General features: G+C 33.1%; 3 protein-coding genes across 4 annotated transcripts; all 3 read right to left on the bottom strand.

Annotated features, from left to right (window-relative positions):
- Positions 1 to 6,668: 6,668 nt before the first annotated feature.
- LOC141533553 (uncharacterized) lies at positions 6,669 to 12,121 on the bottom strand. 2 transcript variants are annotated; one of them, XM_074252498.1, is made up of 10 exons: positions 11,477 to 12,121; positions 11,246 to 11,363; positions 10,921 to 11,127; positions 8,986 to 10,687; positions 8,765 to 8,897; positions 8,343 to 8,646; positions 8,157 to 8,278; positions 7,866 to 8,063; positions 7,455 to 7,556; positions 6,669 to 7,344 (listed from the first exon to the last, which is right to left on the bottom strand). In XM_074252498.1, the coding sequence occupies exons 1-10, from the start codon at positions 11,537 to 11,539 to the stop codon at positions 6,922 to 6,924; spliced, it is 3,372 nt and encodes a 1,123-aa protein (XP_074108599.1). In that variant the 5' UTR covers positions 11,540 to 12,121; the 3' UTR covers positions 6,669 to 6,921. The 2 variants fall into 2 exon arrangements, with proteins under 2 accessions (XP_074108599.1, XP_074108590.1); XM_074252489.1 differs by having other exon boundaries at positions 10,915 to 11,127; positions 11,477 to 12,119.
- Positions 12,122 to 12,806: 685 nt separating this feature from the next.
- LOC141535583 (uncharacterized) lies at positions 12,807 to 16,230 on the bottom strand. The gene is made up of 3 exons (XM_074255539.1): positions 16,180 to 16,230; positions 15,482 to 16,103; positions 12,807 to 14,701 (listed from the first exon to the last, which is right to left on the bottom strand). Exons 1-3 carry the CDS (start codon positions 16,228 to 16,230, stop codon positions 12,912 to 12,914), a joined length of 2,463 nt encoding a protein of 820 aa, XP_074111640.1. The 3' UTR covers positions 12,807 to 12,911.
- A 397-nt stretch (positions 16,231 to 16,627) lies between these two features.
- On the bottom strand, positions 16,628 to 17,867 carry LOC141533688 (uncharacterized). The gene is made up of 3 exons (XM_074252702.1): positions 17,219 to 17,867; positions 17,081 to 17,152; positions 16,628 to 16,942 (listed from the first exon to the last, which is right to left on the bottom strand). Exons 1-3 carry the CDS (start codon positions 17,321 to 17,323, stop codon positions 16,712 to 16,714), a joined length of 408 nt encoding a protein of 135 aa, XP_074108803.1. The 5' UTR covers positions 17,324 to 17,867; the 3' UTR covers positions 16,628 to 16,711.
- Between the last annotated feature and the right edge of the window lie 39 nt (positions 17,868 to 17,906).

Below are 17,906 nucleotides of genomic sequence, written 5' to 3'. Positions count from 1 at the left end.
AATATATACTCATCACATATGTGAAAAAATATATACATATATATTTTCTAGTGACTAAAATTCAACGGAACTCTTTCATTCCATTCCTTTCCATTCCCCTTAACGTACACAATCTTCTTTAGCTTTGACTCAACTCTTTACTTCTCAGCTCACATACTTGTCGTTCCTCACACTCTGAAAGGCCAAGTAAAGTGCAGAGTACCAAGTAATATAACAGTAGTATGTACACAGACTTGTACACAGATATCAGCACATATGAACACACACGGTTTAGTTGTCGGTCGCCGGTCGTCGGTTATAAAACTTTTTTTTAAGAGGATAAGTACTTAGATTTTGCTCTATCTCATACTTACGTGCTCGACATGTAATGCTTTTCAGCTCATCTTGTCTTTTTGCCATTACATTATACATTATATACGACTTAAATGATAATAAATATAACAGAGCCAAAAAATATTTTTCGTGTAATTGACGCTTGATAAATTTTTTCACAAGTTTAATCATTAATTAAATATATTTTTAATTTTTTTTTTTTTTTTCGTATTACTGTAATTATCTATAATTACACTGGCTTACGAGCCCGAGCTGGTCCGGAGAAGCTGGTCAGATAGAATGAGAATGTAAGAAGAAAAGAATGAGATAAGAAGATAAAAAAGAGGACTTAAGTTTAAGTTATTTGTAATTAGATAAAAAAAATAATTAACTAATGATGATGGACGGCGTTAATAATGCCGTTGTTGACTGGGATTTAAAAATTTTTTAATGATACCTTTGTTGCAAGAGATTGATGATAGTAATCGCGATAAAAAATTATAGGAACATAATAAATAGTTTATTATTATCGAGGAGTTTTATTTTTTTTTGGTCTTAGCTCGTTTAAAATAAATTGTTTAGAGGAGTTTAAATTAAAATTAAAATGTTATGTCTAATAATGTTTAATCGAAAAAAAAAAAAAAAAATGAAATAAAATGAATTCTAATAATGTGCTTTGGAGCTTGACCAGTGTAGGGCGTGAAGGTTCACGGTACGTTGATTGCAGTAATAGTCGCGGTCGCAGTTGTTGGCTAGCCGCTCGCGGTGTACGCGCGCGGCAAACGTACGTAACTTTATAGCATTTAATCACGTCTAGTTGGGTGCTCTGTACTTGCTCTGTATGTATGTATGCTGGTACTAATGTACTGATATAATATATATGTAGTCGGTACTCACTGCTCAGTACAACTCTGATAATGGTGAGTAGCAACCGTGTGTTGGCAGGCCAATGAAAACACTCGCAAATAGCCCTGGATTAGAAACGCGGCCGGGCATAATTGACCTGGTGAAAAGTCGAGAGAACCCATTAACTTCAAAGTCATGGATTATGTTTTATGTTATTTAATGGATAAATATAAATGTTTGTGTTGCTGCTTTTATTTATTTAATTATAATTTTATTTAATTAAATTCAGACCGTTGTATATTTTAATTATTTATATTCAAAGCGACAAAGAATTAAATTGTTTTATTTTACTGACTTTGAAATAAATTTTATAATTAAGAAATTTTTCTTAATTTCAATAAATTTTAATTGATGGAAAAAATTTATTTATTAATTTAATACGAATAAAAATTAATTGAAATAATTTTAGTAAAAATTTTAGTGATTAAATAAATGTAGAGAACATTTTAAAATTTATGCATTAAACAAAAAATATTTCTTTTGAAAATAAATTTCAAACCGTATAATGTACATAAATAATTTATTGGACAATGAATAAAAGTAACTTATTATCAAAAACAACAAAGAACTGTAAATGTAGTGAATAGTATGAATGATAAAAAAAAAAATATATATATATATATATATATATATATATATATATATATATATATATATATATATATATATATATTTTTTTTTTTTTTTTTGTTGTATCACGCTTAATATAAACATATATGTTTACTGAAACAGTTAACACATATTAAACGGACACATGGATTGAAACGCGGTGTAGTATAAATATAAATACAAATATAACATTGATGTAAATTAAAACATAAATACGTTGTATATCGGCATCAATTGTACGGCTGTTATGTGTGTTTATATGTATATGAGTACGATGTATATTTATAAATTTATATGCCAGCGAAAACGCTAAAATACAGAATACAACATATAAAAGCGCAAACTTTGTAAATATAATTATTGATACTATTGTTATTATTATTATTTTTGTATAAAAGTATTTAACTATGTGCGAGCTGGCATTTATTTGTTAATTGCATAATTCTTGCCAAACATAGTTACAAATTGGCAGGGTCATCAATCGGACTAGCCGGTCCACTCAATCGACATTTGCTGACGTGGATATTTTTCAATGTAAACCGTTTTTCATCAACACATTTTTCGCACACATAGAAAAACTATATATAATAGTGGGTGTATAAACCAAAACGAATGACATGACAATCGATTCCATCGGTGACATCACCGGAAGTCAATACTGCGTAGAATTGTACCGCGTTGCCAAAATAATCTTTCAACTGGATGAATCGGTGGTGGAAAAAAATCTATACTCTGTTCTCTACTTGACACTTTTCCTACCCCTTCTGGTGTGTATATAGATACACAGCTATCTATGTTAAAGTTAAAATGTACATGTACGACTACACTTTTGATAATTCCCCTCATGCTTGCGTTCAATTGTGTAAACCACTTTGCCCTCGTTTATCGCCGTTCCATCTGTCACGTCCGATATATATTGGATATTATCACTATTTCCATCTCCACCGGGTAAATTACACTTTAAATTAACATTTTAAATAATTCCATTTAATAAGAACTGTAAAAAATATAATTAAACAATAATACACGCATGGATTTAATCGTTATAAATATTTATTGAAAAAAAAAAAAAAAAAAAAAACATTTTTCTTTTTTTTTTAAAACTAAGCACTTGCTCTAGTAGCAGTTGCGACATTAAATGGAATTAAATAGTTTATCAGCTAACACGATAGTTAAATTGATAAGTTAAAAAAAATGTAATCTATTTGAAATTATAATTTTAGTTACAAGTATCGAGCATTTTATTTTTTTATCTGTTTGAATAAAAATGAATACATATTGTGTAAATTTAGTGTCGCTAGCTATGTGTGTACATAATACATATATTAAACATATACCTATTAGTGAAAAAATAATTTCGCTGATATGATTAAAAAAAAATAACACTTTTGAGTTTTTAAATTTTGGCGTTGAGAAATATGTCTCACTGATGCGAAAATGCTGCAAAAAGTCTCTGCCTACACATGTATGTTTATATAAAATAATAAAACAAGATGACGTCAAAAAGCGAGCTTAAAAAGCTCCTCAACGAGGGAACATTCGTAGCGTGTCAAAAGTCTCTTATTCTTTTTACATTATACACTAATGATAACATATACATGTGAAGTTTTTTTCCGCAATATTTTCTCTAAAAAGACATTATGCATCTATAAATAAAAAAAAATTCTAAGCGCAAATTAAATTATTTAATTTAAAAGATATTGGACAGAAGTAAAATAATGATATTGATGTGAATTAATCAATAATCTATAACAATTTAATAACAAAAAGATTTGACTTGCCAGTGAAATGTACTTTTAAAAGTACAATCCGTACAATAATGTATACTTTATAGTGTGCAGCGAAAAAGAGTAAAGAAATAAAAATAAGTCAAGTATAATCTCGAAGAAAGCAGAGTAAGATAAGATGAGGACGGGTTCACTGCTGGAGGATAAGGAGCTTGAGGAAGATAAAAGATAAAAAGTAAATTTAAAGAAAGGTCTCGAAATGCTCGTCGACCTTATACTGATTTCCTTGGCTCTTAATATGACCGGTTTTTTAAAAATGTTTTTTTTTTTTTTTTTTTTTTTTTATTTTAATTTTTTTTTCATCGTCTCGATCTATCTTCCCCGTAGCGGGTTCGAGTTCGGGATAAAAAACATCACCTCATCCTCATCCCCTTAAAAGTTTACTCTTCTTCAGGTCTCGACAACAAAACCCTCTTTCTCTCTCTCTCTCTCTCTCTCTCTCTCTCTCTCTCTCTCTCTCTCTCTCTCTCTTTCTCTCTGGATATAAGCTTGGAGCTTGTAGCTGGCATTGGTATTATATTGGGGACAGAGATAGAGGATATAATAGCAGCCCGTCGGACGAGTTGTAATAGAGTGTAGTCATGAAAGAGTGAGTGAGTACATAGCGAGAAGCTCAATAGTATTTGAGAACCGTTAGAACCCCAGTGGTAACCACCCATAACAGCCCCTGGTTGCCTGAAGGTTCTACTTGATTGCCAAGGTATCTTAACCTCGACTCAAGCTACAACCACCACTGGCACACTGTCTTCTATGGTGTTTAGTGTCTACATGAGGATCACTGTTAGTAAGAGTATGCACTGGATGAAAAGTCCGCGCGGACTCGAGACCGCGACTCGCGTTTATATTTAAGAACCTATAAGAGTTGCCGGCTGCTCGATCCAGCCAACAACCGTCCTGATAAAACAACACCCACGCCCAGCCGGAAGAAAGAGGCGTATCGAGTATTAAAAAAACTCGAATCCAATTCTTGGCAACAACAATTCTACGCCAATCGCAGCCCGACTTTGAGCTTTTATTTTCGAAATTTACCGACCAACACATCTTCAGCTGAGTGAATGTCACGCAAACACATATAGAAGAGCCCTCTTTTGACGTCGAGCCGTCAAGTCCGCGCGGACTCTTACGCAAAGCATTATTATTATACTTTATATACGAACAACCCCACTGAGAACTGAGAACAGAGTCAGTGCCATGCCGAGTGTCCTGAAAATAGGTATATAGGTACATCCAACATACACAAAAAATCCAAAAAGAAGGACATTATTGTAGTCCCTGGTCTCTGGTTCACTTTGCCATCCTCTGAACACACTTTCTAGGGCTTGAATTTTGTTTCTATTTCTATTTCCACCCTATTCTACAGACAGTTCACTCTTTCTACAGTTTTTTCCTCCACTTGCTATAAAAAAACGCGAATTTCCCCGTATATTTGAAGTGCGCGCTAAATTTCTCGACTCTGATTCGCTGTTCAAGAGGAAAATGTCCGCGCACCTTTAAAGAAGGCGTCATCTAACCTTTAAACAGAGTCTCTGTGTTAAATGAAAGATATATGGCTTAAATATGATAAGTATGGAGAGTAGAAATAAAAAATAAATTTTTCTATGCTGTATGAAAGCGTTAGACGACTTTATAGGGCCTAGTCTGAGTAGTTGGGCGGCCGACAATTAATGCTGTCGATAAGCTTGCCATTTTGGTCGTTCGCGGCGCCATTTCCTTGACTAATATTCTCCGAGCGGTTAATGCTGGTTAAATACCCATTAAAGATTCAAATCGCAATCACATAAGCAAACGCTCGATTATCTTGCTTTTGTATCTCGAATTATAATCACAAAGCCTGGGAATTACCTTTTTTTTATTATTTTAACGTCTCATTATATTGAAAAGTATTTTATTTTATTTTATTTATCTTTGGATCTAGATATTTCTATTTATGATCATCGCGGCTAATCTGTATGAGTTAGTTTTACCTCCTGCTAGGCGAGTAATAACAATCCATCGAGGAATTCGTCGACCAGACCCTGATAGACGGATAGGAGAGCTTACAACGGATAATTAAAATGTTGATGAGTCACCGGGTAGTGACAGCGTATGAAGCCGCATCAACTAAATATGAGTATTCATTTTCTTGCCGGCAAAGACGCATCGAGTAAAAGCCCTAGTTATTATACTTTTTTTTTTTTTTTTTTTTTTTTTTTAAATATATATATATGTATGGCGCAATGTGTAATGCAATATAAAGCTGCGGTTGTTGGGCTTTATGTTCTCTTAGAGTTTCGGTAAGACGGAGTTTAACGTCAGGTGGCAATTATCGTATGCTTGACAACGCTCGACTATAATACCTCGTGAATCTTCTCGGAAATTCATTTAACGCCTCTACTTTTTTATTTTTTCATCACACTAACTAAACATAAGTAAAGTGTGACTGTATATTTTTGTTGACACATTAATATTCTTGAGCTAATAGCCTCCATATGCTGTTTCCGGTTTCTAAAAATTATTTTACTGAATTACTTTGTACATAACATTGTTATTTAAAGTACCTTTTTTTTTTTTTTTTTTTTTTTTTTGAATAAATATACCAATATTTCTGTCTAAATAATAAATTCGAGGTAATATGGTCATGTCTCTGGAATTTTTAATAAATTAAAATTATTTATAGCGCTTTTTTAAATCCTGTAGAATAATTCAGAATATCCCAAGCGTCACAAAAAAAAATGTTGACTTTTTGGTAGATTTAGTTAGTAAAACCAATGATTTCTTGATTTTTGAAAATTTTCAATTTTTTTAGCGGGAAGTTAAAAATTTGTGCCGCTTGGAATATAAATATTTCATATTTTTAAATAAATTCATTTTTCTTAGCCGTTAGAGGCGCTAAATATGTTCACAAAAATAAGATAAGTTATCGACTGAACTATTTTTAAATGAAAAATAGAGATCTATAATTCAGCTGCCCAATTTCGAAACACAGTAAGTGAGAATTTTAAGATTAATAATTACTAGAGTCAAATTTTTGATATCTCCAATATTTATCCTAAATTAATAATAATAAAAATAATATTTATAGATTTTTATTCACCAGACATTTTATTAAATTTTAGCAACATTACAGTTAATTTAATAAACACGTGTACAAGCGTGTTACAATGATTAATTGTCAACCAACTATTGGTCGATCGATTAATTACTTATTTAATTAATTAATAAAAAGTAAATAATTATATAAATCAATCCATAACCATCATTACAAGCAAGTTATGTCTTACATTATCAATTAATATTAATATTAGTGATATTGTTTAAATAAATTCAATTACTGCGGTGGTATATTTGGATCAGTGAAAAATTTAGTAGCGTTGGGAAAACGCAGAGGGTCTGGAAAATCAGGCGTCTCGTATCTCCGCGGATTAAGACTCTCGCGAATCGCTTCGCCAAATGCGCGTCTTACTGTCGGTTCGGCAATCAGAGCTGAGATTGCACCGTCGACTTCCTCGGAGCCGGCGCGACCAATGCTCTCCCTCACCAGACGCTCCATCGAGGCTGTTACCACGGAATTGCTGTTGCTCGACGGGCTGACGAGCAATGAGGGCTTCTGCTGCTCGACTATTTTGCGGCGTTTGCTGGGCATGGTCGCGAGGTACGCGTCACTCAATGTCGTCACGTTGTTGTCTGATAGACCCAACGCTAATTGTCTACGTTGTCGGACTCCGTCTCGAGCAATTATTGGTACCCAGTCCTTGGGATAAAAAAATAAAATAAAATATTAGATCTATAATTATAATTAAAATTTTATATTTCAAGTCTTAATTATTTAAAAAAAAAAAAAAAAAAAAAAAAAATACTTACGGGTAATAAATTAGTGTGACTTGGGAATGTGGAAGGAACTTCTTCATTATCTAAAAGCGTGTCTGTTGGTTGTTCGTTTGAGGATACGTCGATATCCATCGGCTGAAAAAAAAAAAAAAAAAAAAATTAATTATTAATAACAGCCGGTAATCTATTTTGCATTCGAAAATTTAAAGATATAAGCTCATTCTGACATTACACTCATCAAGACCTTTCATTTAAGTACCCACATCAATTTTTCATATATTTATATATATATATATATATATGTATATATGAAAAATATATGAAAAATTGATGTGGGTACTCAAATGAAAGCTCTTGATGTGTGTAACATCAGGATGAGCTTATATCTTAAAAATCATCAATCCGATAAAATAAATTTTTTAAATAATAACAATAATAACATACTTCAGATGATGATTGTGTTTCATTGAGTGCAGATGAAGTTGCAGCCATTGGATTAAATTCAAAACGATAAACAAGCATTGGAGCAATATCTGATTGCGATGGTAACGCTGCTGTACGTATATATTTAGTGAATAAATTATCTATTGTTTGAAAAATAAATTCACGTAACAATCTTGGGAAATTTTGCGTAACTTTTCTCTAAAAACAAAAAAAAAATAATAATTAGTTATTTATAAATTTATAATTAATAACACTTTTTTTTTTTTTTTTTTTTTTTTTTATAAAACTTACAGAAAATCGTGATTTCATTTTTAATAAATCAATATCACGAGGCAATGTATAGCGCAATACACCGCCCAAGTCACTGCAAAATTCATTTAACAGTCGAAGAATTGTCTCAACAGTATCATCAGCTGAAAAAAAAAAAAAAAAAATTAATTTACTTAAATAAATTAAAATTGAAAGGAAAATAATTACCGTTGCTAAAAATAGCTTCGATGATAGATTTAACACGTTTGCGAATTAAACTCTCGACAGTCCGTCTTAAATCTACTACTCTGTGGCGCAAACAGACGATAGTGACACGAGTCATGCTAAAGACTTCGTCTAGAATGTTGTCGATTTCCGGAAAGACGTCCTCGATAACAGCATCAGGAATTTCAGATTCTTCACGGCTCTGGTAGTGAGCACGCAGCTTTTCTTGCAATTCTTGAATTACACTTCTCAGAGAAGTTGTGTCGCCGTTTAAGATATTTATCCACGAATGCATTGGTATTTTTCCCTGGATTTATAAAAAAATCATTATTTAATTTAATTACAAATTAATTATAAAAATAAATAATAATAATAATAATAATAATAATAATAATAATAATAATAATAATAATTATAATAATTACCAAAACGCCGTAAATAATGTAAAAGAGTACTTGAGATCTTCTAACAGTTGATAAAACATTATCAGGCATGATATTAATTCCCCGACCCAGCAACACTGAATTAAATGACAATGGTCGATCGTCACTGCTCATTCTAAATTAAAAATTAAAATAATCCATTAATTTATTAATTATTAATATTTAAAAAAAAAATAATTTTAATATTAAAAAATGAAACTCACATTGCAGCATTGATAAGACTGTCAGTAAGTGGAGTGTTATTAAAAATATTATCAGGATCAAGAACTCCAGCGAGAGTGGTCAGCCGAGTCCTAGCAGAAGATCCAGCAGAAGACTGACTGGGTTGAGTTCCATCAGCGACTCCCTGTCCAGTTTGCGTGGAGGCCACAGTGCTGTTAGTCGAAGCCTGGCTACGTCTAACATGATGTGAGTTGCAAGGTAAGAAAGGATCAAAGTCAACATTGGTCGAGGAAGCAAGTCCAACTCCAAGACCAAGAGCTTGAGCGTGTTGAATGACATGAGTGCGAGGAGTCGTGCGAGTTTGAGTCGAGGTCGTGGGGTGAGTTTCCGTGCTCCCACGAGTTTGTGAGCTCTGTCCCGAAGGGGTTGTTTCTCCGACAGTAACAGCGACTCCCCGATGACGAAGACACCCCGGAGGAGTTCCAGTTCCTGGAGTGGTGCTGGGTACCGACTGAGTCACAGGGATAGACGAAGAAGTCACGTTGGTCTGGGCCATGTACCCAGCAACAGCTTGCATCACATTGCGGATAATGTCCGGCAATGGTGGAGGGAAAGCTCCAGGGAAAACTCCAGCGTTGCCACTGGTGCCAGTGGTGGTGCTTCCATTAGTCATGTTGCTGTTGTTGCTGTTGTTATTGTTTGCCATGCTGGCATTATTATTATTATTATTATTATTATTATTATTATTATTATTATTATTATTATTATTATTATTATTATTGTTGTTGTTGTTACTGCTGCTGCTGTTCTGGTTTTGATCTCCAGTAGAGAAGGTCCATACTCTTGGAGCCTGAGGCCCCATTTCCATGACGACCTCGACGTTGTTCGAGAAATTGAACATCGAGCTAAGCGAATCAGCGGCAGCTGCTGCGACCGCTGCAGCGGGATTTGTTTCCGCTGGACGTTCTGCCGACGAAGGAGGCGTTGGAGTGTCACCACTGGTGGTGGTTGGCTCGGCCCTGAGAGTAGAATTCGATGAAGAATTAGTGGTACTGGTGGTGACATTGGTGGTGCTGGTGGTACTAGCAGCGTCGCTGTCGGAATTAGGGTCCTGGCCGTGAAGATTAATGTGAGCCTCGAGCTGGATAGGCAAGCCGGCTTGCAGGATTGCCGACGGCGGGATGGTGATCGGTGTGCAACGCAAGGTCCGCGGTGCTGGTTGCTGCATATTGACATTCAGATTGCTGAGTGCGTGCTCGGCATGAGATAGAAAGTGAAAGCACTCGGTGACGCCGTCTAATACGCGCTGATTTTCCTCGGAAGAGCTGGCCTCGGATGTTGAACTCTGGAGAAGACGATCGCGGATGTAAGGGCGGAGACGGTCTTGGGTGGTGAGAAGCTTGTCGAGAAGCTCCGCTAGGTCACGAGGAATCAGAGCGTCCGATTGGGCTCCGCTGGTAGAGCTTGACTCGGTGGACGCTGATGGAGTTGAGGTCGACGCGCTTGGAGTCGGGGTCGGAGGCTTTGATTCAGTAGCTGCTGACTCGGATGACGAGCTTTCTGCTGCTGGCTCTTGTTGAGCTTGTGAAGGAGTCTGGGAAGTCGAGGGTGCACTTTCGGAGTCTGTTGAGCTTGATGAGTTGTCCAGGCGGTCTATTATGCGGTTCGCTTGCTCCAGCATACGCCGAATCACTGACACGTGACCGTTGGTTATCGAAGTGTTCAGTTGGGGAATTGGTAATTCTAAAATTTAAATAAAAATTTTATTGATATGAAAATTATACTGATAGGAGACATCTGAAAATTTTTAGAATTTTTATATTAAATTAATTGTGACTTTTTTATATAAAAATTGTGAGAAAAAAAATATTTTTTCAAATGTTAATTTTTTTTTTAATAAAAAATCTTAAAAATTTTCAGATGACTAATTTAAATTTGGTATTTAGTATCATAAAATAATTAAGTCATACCATAACCTTCTAGAACATCAGCAGGGAATGAAACTGAGCTAACGTACATGGGATTTCCGTGAAACTGAGCTTGACGGTAGTGTATCCGAGGCATTGGCGGCCATTCACCGCCCGGGATTGTATTCTGGGTCTGGTTCTGGTTACTGTTGCTGCTGCGTTGGCTGAGCGATGGTGGGGCTCGTTGAACCAGATGTATAACTTTTCCATTGACATCTAGGCCAACATAAATAAATACAATTTAATATTTATTTACTTCTAAATTATTTAATTTAAAAAAAAAAAAAAAAAAAAAAAAAAAAAAAAAAAAACAATATTAAATTTATTGACGTACCGTATTCGTTGAGTAATTTCTCATCTTGCAGAACTCGCCCGCAGTAAATAAGTCTTTGAAGAGTGTCGGGAATGTTTACAGTCTCAGCAATATGTTCTTTAAACTGCTTTACTGTTATCTGGTTTTAAAAAATAAAAATATTTTTATTTTAAATGATTAAAAATAAAAATAAAAAACTAAAACTAAAAAAATTTATCAAACAAACGAGAAAATAAATATTAATTAACTTACATCATCATCAACTGAAAATGTATGATTTTGTGAATCTAACGTCTTAACAGTTAGATCAATCATGGTGATAGTTACACAATATTGAACAATAGTTCAATACACTTTATTAATTACAAATATATTACTTTGTCTGGTTCTAGATCAAACTGCGTTGTACGAGATTTTATCTATCTATTTAGACAAATATATGTATTGATGTGAAACTATATGTATATATGACTATATTAGTTTTTTTATAACTTGACTGAAGAAATCGATATTTTAGTGTTACATTAAAAAACGAACATTTAGGTACTAAAACAAAGAAATATTAAATAAAAACCAGAGGGTTTGATGGTTACGGTATTATGTGTACGTAAATCTATTCCGGATAACTAATTGCTCACGTATGTATTATAAATGGACAAATTAATCACCACAATTTATGACACACAATTTCGTTACCCAGAATTCATTTTTTTTTTACGTGAGAAAATATTCCACAATGGCGTTTACACTCTAGCCAACTAGAAAAATTAATATCACTAGATTTCTGTCTAGTTATATTTTTATTTTAAATTGGTAAAGCGACGATCTAGTACTTTTATGGTTAAGTAAAATTTTATTTTATCAACAAGGTTTTTATTTTTTGATTTTGTTCTTTTGCGCATCCAGTTTGCTCCAATTTTGGCGATTTAATTTTAATTAATTAATTTTGAAGAAATAATTCAATGTATTCCAGAAAAACAATTTAATTATATAGGTGAATTGATGCAATAATAAATATAATATATGTTGTTTTTTTTTTTCAATGCAAATTTATTTATTTTAGAAAGCAAATTGATCAAAATTTATGACATTAAATTTAGCTGTCACTTCACAATTGTTTTAATTTTTTTTAACAATTAAATTATAGCAAAAAAAAAAATTATTAAAAAAATGGAGTTGTATAATTTTAATAAATTAAAAATGCAATTAGAAATTTGAGGTTTAATTTGCATGCCAATTAAATTTCGTCAGCAATATCAGTGGAATTGAAACTGGTCCTGGCAGTAGCAGCTGCAGCTGTGACAACAGCCACCATGGCCGCAGCTATTTATTTATATAAATAATAAAATATATATTGTTTTTTTAGATGCCAATTTATTTATTCTCACAAATATTTGCTTACATGATGGATAATTTAGAAAGTTTCAAGAAGAATATAATTATTGTTGAATTAAACTTAAAAGTCATTTAAATCTATTTAATAATTTTGATAATTGAATTTCGTTATTAAAAATTAATCAATTCTTTCTGCAATTACGCAAAAAAAAAATCAAATCCAAATACGTCAGCCTATGTCAAAACCATTAGCCTGAGAATCAAAAAGATTTATCAGACTTTTAACCATTGAAAACTGTGATTGGTTTATAAGCCATTAGAAATTTAAGAAATTTAAGGTTTGACTCTAATGTCAATTGTAATTGTGCTCAAGCTCGCCGACATCGCTACCGCTGATGCTTTGATGGAATTTACTTGAGCTGTGAGAAGATTCGACGTGGGAAGATGATTTGTGAGAAGATTGACTATGGTTTTGAACAGATGAATGAGATTGGCTTACTGAAGATGAGCTTTCTTGATGGCGGTTTACTTCAACTTTCGATTGTTTCTCAACTTTTTTATTATATCCAAAATCCAAGTTCCATAAACCCTGTTTAAAATGGGAATTACTCTCAGATGATTCACTGTGGTGGGATTTTTCTTCTGAATTCAACATCTCTTTGGTAACTTGTATTTGTCCGGTCGAGTCGTGTCCAATTGCATGATGCCCAACTGCACCAATTGAGGAATGTTCATTGCCATGGCTAAGACTCAAAGATCCTTCACTGATTGATTTCTTTGGTGAGTTTTGGTTATTAACGCCCACTTTGATGTTGGAGGTATGTTCATCTTCATTTACAACGGCTAACGAGTTCTTATTGTCAGTCACAGATGATCTTACGTCAATTAATTCTCCCTCTGAGCTTTTTCTGTTAACATTTAGCTGTCTGTTAGAATTATATTCAATTTTATTATGACCATCATGTCCTATTGGCTTTTCAAACCCAAAAAGAATTTCTCCTGCTTTGTGGAATCCAAAAATTTGGTTGAGCCCACTACCTTCAGAATCTCTTCCTGTACCGAATTGTACTTGGCTTTGAAATTGATTTTGTTCAAGTTGTGATTGACCTCTTACAGAACCATGCTCAGAATTTATTTTTGAATTCTGATTCAGAATGTTGTGTACATTTTCACCATCTTGTCCATGGAGTTTAAAATCGTAATCATTTGTCTTATCTTCAGAATGTCCAGTTACTCCCTTGTTACTCTCTTGACTATTGTGTACAGTTCCACTATTTTGACCAGTAATTACCAAATTGTGATCATTAGTTTTATGTTCGGAACTTCCAGTTACTTGGTTTAACACAGATTGTGCAACTCCTTCTTCCTTAAAATGAATATTCTTACTTCCATCATGGCTGCTGTGTACCTTTCCACTATTTTTATCTTTAATTACCACAATAATATCACCCGCCTGTTTAGAACCATCAATTACTATTTGGTCATAATTAGATTCAATTCCTTGTCCAAAATGAATGTTTGAATTTTTATCATTGCTTGTGTGTACCTTTCCACCATTTTGATCCTTAATTACCACAATAATATCACCCGCCTGTTTAGAATTTTCAACTTTTCCGTGAGTATGATCAGATTCCCCGGTTCCTCGCTGCCCAAATTGAACATTTGAACTTTCGACATGGCCAGTTTGTACATTGTCATCTTTTTGACCCTGAGTATTTAATTCATAAACAATTTGGCCTGTCTGATGTCCGGAATGTCCAGTTATTTGGCCTAAACTAGATTCCTTATTTCCTTGTTGCTGGACATGAATTTTTGATTCTCCAGCTTCGCTGATGTGTACATTTCCGCTTTTTTGATCTTGATTTACCAAAAAAATATCACCTATCTGACCATGACCAGATTGTTCAAATCCTTGCTGCCCAAAATTAACATTTTGACTTTTGACATGATCAGTTATTTGGCCAGAACCCGATTGGTGAAATCCTCCTTGCTCAAAATGGCTACTTGAACTTCCAAGATGGGAATTTTGTACAGAAGAATGCTGTCCATCATTTCCTAAATTCTGAGTTAAACTTCCTTGTGCTCCAATTTCATATCCGCCGATTTGGTTCAAATGGCCTTCATTGGGAATACTTTGTTGACCTTGCTCAAAATGACTACTTGAACTTCCAAGATGGGAATTTGGTACAGAAGAATGCTGTTTATAAAGCCCTGAATTCTGATTTAAACTTCCTTGTACTCCAATTTCATATCCGCCGATTTGGTTCAAATGGCCTTCATTGGGAATACTTTGTTGACCTTGCTCAAAATGACTACTTGAACTTCCAAGATGGGAATTTGGTACAGAAGAATGCTGTTTATAAAGCCCTGAATTCTGATTTAAACTTCCTTGTACTCCAATTTCATATCCGCCGATTTGGTTCAAATGGCCTTCATTGGGAATACTTTGTTGACCTTGCTCAAAATGACTACTTGAACTTCCAAGATGGGAATTTTGTACAGAAGAATGATGTCCATCATTTCCTAAATTGTGAGTTAAACTTCCTTGTACTCCAATTTCATATCCGCCGATTTGGTTCAAATGGCCTTCATTGGGAATACTTTGTTGACCTTGCTCAAAATGACTACTTGAACTTCCAAGATGGGAATTTTGTACAGAAGAATGATGTCCATCATTTCCTAAATTGTGAGTTAAACTTCCTTGTACTCCAATTTCATATCCGCCGATTTGGTTCAAATGGCCTTCATTGGGAATACTTTGTTGACCTTGCTCAAAATGACTACTTGAACTTCCAAGATGGGAATTTGGTACAGAAGAATGCTGTTTATAAAGCCCTGAATTCTGATTTAAACTTCCTTGTACTCCAATTTCATATCCGCCGATTTGGTTCAAATGGCCTTCATTGGGAATACTTTGTTGACCTTGCTCAAAATGACTACTTGAACTTCCAAGATGGGAATTTTGTACAGAAGAATGATGTCCATCATTTCCTAAATTGTGAGTTAAACTTCCTTGTACTCCAATTTCATATCTGCCGATTTGGTTCAAATGGCCTTCATTGGGAATACTTTGTTGACCTTGCTCAAAATAACTACTTGAACTTCCAAGATGGGAATTTGGTACAGAAGAATGCTGTTTATAAAGCCCTGAATTCTGATTTAAACTTCCTTGTGCTCCAATTTCATATCCGCCGTTTGGTTGGAAATGACCTTCATTGTGAATGTTGACTTGTTGACTTTGTTGACTTTGCGCATAAACATTTTGGCCTCCTTCAATATTAATGGATCCTTCTCTTTGGCCAGTCGTACTAATTCCTCCATGACCACCGCCAATACTTATTGATCCTGATTTTTCAAAGCTCCATTTACCACCACCAAGGCTGGTCATTCCTTCTCTTTGAATGTTAATTCCATTTCCGTGACCAATATTAACGTCCAATGATTTTTCAATTTCAACTTTTCCTAAGATGCCTTTAATTACTCCACCAAGATTAAGCGACTTTTGTGTATTAAATCCCAAATTCAGCCCCAGATGAGAATAAGCCTAAAAAAATAGGCCATGACAAAACAATTTATTTCCAAAGCATCAAAAAGGTAATTTATTTTTTTTAAATACTTACCGATTGGACAGTAATTGCCAACACAAGGGCAACCACAGTTGTAGCTCTCATTATTCTTCTTAGATTATTAATTCTAAGAGAAAATCAGTACTATGTAAAAAATCATAGATTCTCCGTCTTTTTATACTGACTTCAAGTCATTAAATTATTTATTTTTCAATGGAAAATTACCAACAAACTTATTAAATTTCTTTTATTGTAGTATAAATTTATTAAACTTTAATGATTTAATTTTTAGTATTTAAAGAAGAAATCAGTAATAAAATATTCAAAAATAGTTTTATAAGCTTATTGCCCAATATATTATCAATTCTCATTATTGGGCGAGCTTATAAAATAAAAGAAGATATAAAAATTGTTTACTGCTTTAAGTCTGATTGTTATTAATAGTTTATTAAGTAATTAAAAAATTTATTAAAGTATAGATTGAAATAACTCGAAACAGTAATTAAATTTTGAAGTAAAATATTTTTATTTTTGTCGCATTGTAATAGAGCTGTACATTCATTATTCACGTGATTGGAATATTAATTTATTTAAAGAATCCAAAACCTCCCATAGGTCCGTTTTTTTGTCCATTACTGTTGCTCATCTGTCCCATAAATGTTGAGCCTAGTTGCGGAAACGTAGTTCCGATTTTCATTCCTGCCTGAGCTAAATTTTTAGTGACATCAACCTGGGCTTTTCCGGCGTTCATCATTGAGTTCATGGTTTTTTTTATAGCTTCGTTGTTTTCTTCTAAAGTTTTACCCATATTTGGTTGCTTTTAATAAAAATTTCAAATTATTACATTTTATTTTCCATAAATTACATTATTTTTATAAATAATTATTTTTAACAAATAAATTATAGAAAAAATGGGAATGATTAAGCGACTGCTAATTTCAATGTAATTTTTTACCTGTTGCGGATTTTGATTATTGGTTGAATTAGTTGCATTCATATTTTCAGAAGTTGAATTTTCATTTTGTGCCTGTTGCAATTGAAATAAAATTTTAAATAATTATTAATTAAATATAAAATTTTTATATTATCTTACCGAAGAGTTTTCTACCATTGGATTGAATTGATTGAACATCGATAATTGGCCATGCGAAAATCCGACGGCCAGAAGAACGACGAGATAAATAATTTGAGGATTCATCTTGAGCGCAGTTGATAGTATTTTGTATTATCCGAAGGAATATTTATGTTATTTTATGAGCATGATCTAAATTTTACAGGCTTATATATCCGTATCTGATTCCGCAAATTGTTATTATCGAACAAATAGAGAAGAAATTAGGACGCACTTGTTTATACGCTCACGCCAATATATTTTTCATCCTTCAGTGTGTAATGACTTATTAAACAATTTAAAGTGACGCTTTTATTGTCTGGAAACATCCTGATAGAAGGTAGCATTGGTTAACAATTGAATTGTCCTATAATTTATTGATTATTACAATAATTTATGGATTGATAAATAGAATTTTTTATGATAGTAAAGTTACCCGTCGATAGATCATTTTTTTAATTTATTTCATAACAAAATTGCTTCGAAAAAATAGAATTTTATGTTTTTTAAAATTTTTACCCGTCAATTTTTTTTTCCATGATTTATTTGTTTAAAAAATTCTTGAAATTATAAACTACTTATCTGCTATATTAATTTTCAAAATTTTTTCAAAATTATTAATATAAGAATTTATTTTATTTTAAATCTGTCAATAATTATTGTATTTTTA

This window comes from Cotesia typhae, unplaced genomic scaffold (genome assembly GCF_013202065.1).
Source record: "Cotesia typhae breed Kobodo isofemale line unplaced genomic scaffold, CoteBio_Ctyphae contig_123, whole genome shotgun sequence".
Taxonomy (NCBI): domain Eukaryota; kingdom Metazoa; phylum Arthropoda; class Insecta; order Hymenoptera; family Braconidae; genus Cotesia; species Cotesia typhae.
The sequence above is the reverse complement of the archived record's forward strand: the minus strand, read 5'-3'. Positions and strand labels throughout refer to the sequence as shown.